General features: G+C 44.5%; 1 gene segment (V, D, J or C); it reads left to right on the top strand.

Moving 5' to 3' along the window:
* The first annotated feature begins 3,408 nt into the window (after positions 1 to 3,408).
* LOC111524965 lies at positions 3,409 to 3,972 on the top strand. The segment is given in 2 exon segments: positions 3,409 to 3,525; positions 3,650 to 3,972. Coding segments are annotated over 2 exon segments (378 nt in total).
* Positions 3,973 to 5,459: the final 1,487 nt, after the last annotated feature.

Genomic DNA, 5,459 nt, shown 5'->3' with positions numbered 1-5,459 from the left:
TTGTTCATGACAGCACATGGCTGATTTGCATAAAAGTCACTTGGTCAGCAGTTGTTGAAGCTGAACTTGGAATCTAGGTCTGTCTGACCTTAACTGTGTTCCTTCCACAGAGCCACATTCACTCCATAGAGGAACCCACCACCTATAAAACCAGAGAAGAGACAAAGCCAGAAGTGCACGGTGGAGTTCTTAACCCAAGCTCACTGCGACCTCTAGTCCTCATCATGCTGACACTAAGCTTGAACCCAGACCCTTCTACAGTTTTGTCTACAAAACACAATTTGCTCAAAGCCTTTATAAACACCAAGAATGTTTCCTTCAGATACGGCAGCAGGGTCACATCTTGTATTGCTTTGACCACATTTTGTCTCCTCTGCCATCCCCATCTCTCTGACTCAGTCCTCACTTCTCAGATTGGGTCCTGTACATCTAATTTGCCCTAGGAATGTTAAAAAAGCAAACCCACAGCTCCCTCCTCTTCTCATGTGCTGTGAGAGATGACCTCCAGGCTCCCAGATACCAAGATTGTACAAGACCTAACCCACAGAATTACTCAAGACACTTTCTACGTAAGAAGAATTCTGGTGCTAGCTCTCCTCATAGAAAAATGTTTTCTGTCTCTTGCTGAAATTGACAGCAAAAGACAACAGCACAAAACTATTTTGGAGAACAAAGGACAGTGATACACTAGGGAAGTAAAACACACCCCTTCCCCTTGCACTGGTTTCCTGTTGCTGCTGTAACAAATTACCACAGCCTTATTGGCTCCACATAACACAAGTGTATTATCTTACATTTCTGGAGGTCAGAAGTCTCAATGAAGTAAAATCAAGGAGTTATAGGACTCTATTCATTCTGGAGGCTTCAAGAGAGAGAATCCAACATCCAGCTTTCCATCTTTCTGATGTTCCCACATTCCTGGCTCCATGGCCCCTTCCTCCATCACTCCAGCAACCCTCTCCATTGTCCCAGCTGCTCTCTGGGTGTGACCCTTCTCCCTCCTGATTATAAGGACCCCTGTGACTATGGTTTCACCTAGATAATTCAGGATACTCTCCTGACCTCAAAATTCTTAACCATGTCTGCCAAGTTATTTTTGACATATTCATAAGTAATGATCATAGATTCCAGATATTAGGACAAAGATGTCTTTAGGAGGGGCGTATTCATTCCACAAACAACTCTCATCATCCCCACAATGGTCTTCCCCTAAGGTAGAATAAAAATATCACAAGGCAATAGATCTAGAAAGAACCTGAGACTCTAGGACTCTCTGATGTGTGGATGTCAAATTCTGGGGGATTCGGACTCTCTGCTCTATGTGGACTCCATAGTGTGCAGTCATTTGTGGAAGGCGTCTTTGATTTTGTGACCTAGAAAAAATGAATCTCTGCTAAAATCAAATCAAATCTAAGGAAGATTGGCAAAGGGAATTTAAAGATTTTTAAAAGTTTTGGAATTTCCCTATGCATTAAAACATGAGAATTGACAATAATTCAAACTAACAATGCCTTCCAAAAATGAGGATTTTTTCCAGTGCATTAGGTTGGGCCCCCTCAGTGAAGATACCAAAGATGCAGGCAGTATCTTTACAAAATGCAGGAAATAGGCAAGTGAGCAAGGGAAGAGAGGAGGGAAAGGGAAAGTGAAAGGTACCTCAGCAAAGAGCCACCTTTGAGGATGATGAGAGCTCAAGCCCACATAGAAACACCGGAAAAATGTCTCTGTTATTCCACCTGAGAGGTGAGGGAGCTGGGATATATGTACACCTCCCTTGTCATCACTGATAGCCACCCTAGGGGATGCTAATTCCAGGCCGTGAGGTCTGCCTCATTTGCAGCCTGAGCTGCCTTCCCCAGGTTCAGATAGAGCAGTGAAGCGGAGAAAGGGCCATAGAGAGTCAGCTGAAGTATAATGACTAGAATCCCCAACGTGTAGTAACAATGACTGCTAAAATTATGCAGAAACAAAAAAATGCATTTGAATCCAGAGATGTATCTCTCTGAATCTGGATATCTGGATCCTGGCAACCTGTTTGGTAGCCATTTCCCAGAAATCCAGTCCCCTGGAAAAGCAGCAGGAGGTTTGTGCACAGGCTGCACTACCTTGGTCTGGCCACTGGTAGTCGTGCATGAGAACTTCTCCCTGGAATATTTCTCAGTCCACTGATACTGATGTAACCGACTCCACTTCCCCTGTTGTTGAGCCAGGCCGACACGCCCTGGGCAAAGGCAGCAGTGTGAGGTATTGAGGTTCAAATCAGTGCTTAAGATACATTTGGATGCAAAAACTTTTTCATCCGCAGGGGCATTGTCTTGGCAGAAGATGGAGACTCTCTCTAAACGGATGTGAGACAGGGAGGCTGGCATCTGGGTCAGGATGATGCCCTGGTGCTTGGCAAGAACATGCGTTGGGCAGCAGCCACCCTTACTAAGGAGAGAGGTTCACTGACCTGGCCTTTCCCCAGGGCCTCTCCCTCACCTGCGCTCCAGAAAGCCAGGCTCTAGTGCAGATGCTCCTGAGACCCCAGGAACAGGCTGGTGGGGAGCGCAGCTCAGAGCATTACTCAGGGGATGTGGCCTTTGTCATCCTACTTTGAAACAATTGATTATTTGAGCAAAGATTCAGAGGCTCCTGTAGTGAGCGAGTGAAACAGATATTTTAGTTGAAATAATCAGACCTGGTATCACTAGTCAGCTCTCCATGCTACAGAACCATAAGAAATTATACCAAAGGCGGGAAAGGGGATAGAATATGGGGATTGTCATGCCAAGAATAAGGTGCAACCCATTTAGCCCCTGGGCCTTAAAGAGACCCATAGCTCTGGATAACGGAAGATCTATGCATGACACAGTTATCATCTTTGTGCATCTTCAGGGAAATGTTTTTCCTTGTACTGCTAAGGACAATGTCTTAAGTTTATTAGTAAATTCTATTGAATTTATTAAAGATGCTTCTGATAAATTCTTTTTATATTCATTTCAAAAAAGAAGCAATGTCACACTGACAGAGACATTGTTAGTATCACACTACTTTCACACTCATCACATTCCTTTGAGAGTAACTGAAAGTTCTGACAGACCCACATTCTACGACTTTATTATGAATTTTCTGCCAAAAATAATGCTTTCCTATACACTCCTAACACAAGTATAAAATATATTATTTAATCTAGTGGTATGTTCTTTTAAAATTTTGAAAATTCACTCCAAAAATATGTTCTGTAACCATATGGCCCCAAGGAGAAATGTATTCTCTCAAGGTAAATCTGCACTGCCCTGGTCAGACCTGGGGCTCTGGGGATACTGCCCCTGTCCTGAGTTACTGAGCTGAGCCAGCCCTGCAGCTGTGCTCAGCCTGCTCCATCCCCTGTGGATTTGCATGTTCCCAGAGCACAACCCTCTGCCCTGAAAACTTTTTTATAGGCTGGTCACACCCTGTGCAGGAGTCAGTCTCAGTCAGGACACAGCATGGACATGAGGGTCCCCGCTCAGCTCCTGGGGTTCCTGCTGCTCTGGCTCCCAGGTAAGGAAGGAGAACACTAGGAATTTACTCACTCAGTGTGCTCTGTACTGTCTGACTCTTCAGGTAAATCCTCTGATAACATAATTAACTGTAAGAATATTTGTTTTTATGTTTCCAACCTCAGGTGCCAGATGTGACATCCAGATGACCCAGTCTCCATCCTCCCTGTCTGCATCTGTAGGAGACAGAGTCACCATCACTTGCCAGGCGAGTCAGGGCATTAGCAATAATTTAAATTGGTATCAGCAGAAACCAGAGAAAACTCCTAAGCTCCTGATCTACGCTGCATCCAGTTTGCAAAGTGGGATTCCCTCTCGGTTCAGCGGCAGTGGATCTGGGACGGATTACACTCTCACCATCAGCAGCCTGCAACCTGAAGATTTTGCCACTTATTACTGTCAACAGAGTTACATTCACCCTCCCACAGTGTTACAGGTCATAACATAAACCCCCAAGGAAGCAGATGTGTGAGGCTGGGCTGCCCCAGGGCTCCTTCTAGTGCCTCTATCTGCTAAGGGAAGTTCTCAAACTCAGTCAGGTTTTGAAAGTCATTGGGAGATTTTCTCAGAGGGGGCCAGGGAGGTTCCCCTGAACCCTAAGCCTCTTTTGCCCTCATTCCCGGGAGAAAAGACATCACAATGCCTTTCGTGACTGAATAAAGAGGAGAGGTAAGTTCACTTGAAGAGTTTGTGTTGTGGGATAAGTGGAATTTGTACAGCAATAGGGAAGCTATTCTCAATATTTCGAGCAGAAATTGTTCAAGTTGAATAAATCAGAGTCTAAGTCACAGTCTTTCCGAAGCCTACCGTATGTTATTCATGAAGAACGTACTAGAGACAGGGGATTCTCAGGTGGCTGCTTCAGAAGCCAGAGTGCACCTGCTCCTGGTGGTATGTACTGAGTACCATGTGACGATCCTCAGACCTGTCTTGGAAGCCCAGGGCAGGGGAGCTGATGCTCTCAGCTGCCTGCAGCATGTCTCCAAGTGATTCTCCCGTCCACACTTAACTGCATGTGTTTTACTTCAGGTGTCAGTTTACATGACTCCACCACTCTGACTTCCCAATCTCATGACAGTGATAAGTTGTAACTTATTGCAATCTCATTGAGCAACTCTGAATAAACCATAGAGAGAAAAGGAGTTTTGGAAAATGTGCTCCCAGAAGTGATAGTAACGATGGGGAATTGACAGCTGACAGGGAAGTAAGGTGACTCCACAAGGCTCAACATATTGCCAGTTACGAATTGTCGCAAAGTACATTTGAATGTGCTTTCAAGAATTACCAGTTTGGGGTCATAGCTGGAAAACTTTATTAAGTCACAGATAAAATGGGAAAATCAGGAAATTGTATGAAATATACAAAAAGGCTGTGTGTGATGGCTCAGGCCTATAATCCTGTGATAATTAATACTGACTGTCAACTTGATTGGATTGAGGGATGTAAGCATTGCTCCTGGGTGTGTCTGTGAGGCTGCTGCCAAAGGAGATTAACATTTGAGTCAGTAGGCTGGGGAAGGCAGACCTCCCACTTAATCTATGGGCACCATCTAATCAGCTGCCAGTGAATATAAAGCAGGCAGAAAAAGGTGAAAAAGTGAGTCTGGCCCAGCCTCCCAGCCTACATCTCTCTCCCCTGCTGGATGCTTCCTGCCCTCAAACACTGGATTCCAAGTTCTTCAGTTTTGAGACTCGAGCTGGACCTCCTTGCTCCTCACTCTTGATGCCTGCAGACAGCCTACAGTGGGACCTTATGATCCTATAACTTAATATGTAATAAACTCCTCTATATATATGAGTGTGTGTGTGTGTGTGTGTGTATATATATACATATATGTGTGTGTGTGTGTGTATGTATATGTATGTGTGTATGTGTATATATATGTGTATGTGTATATATATATATATCCTGTTAGTTCTGTGCCTTTAGATGTCA

Source organism: Piliocolobus tephrosceles, chromosome 15, assembly GCF_002776525.5.
Source record: "Piliocolobus tephrosceles isolate RC106 chromosome 15, ASM277652v3, whole genome shotgun sequence".
NCBI classification, from domain to species: Eukaryota; Metazoa; Chordata; class Mammalia; order Primates; family Cercopithecidae; genus Piliocolobus; species Piliocolobus tephrosceles.
This window is presented reverse-complemented; position numbering and strand designations above follow the sequence as displayed.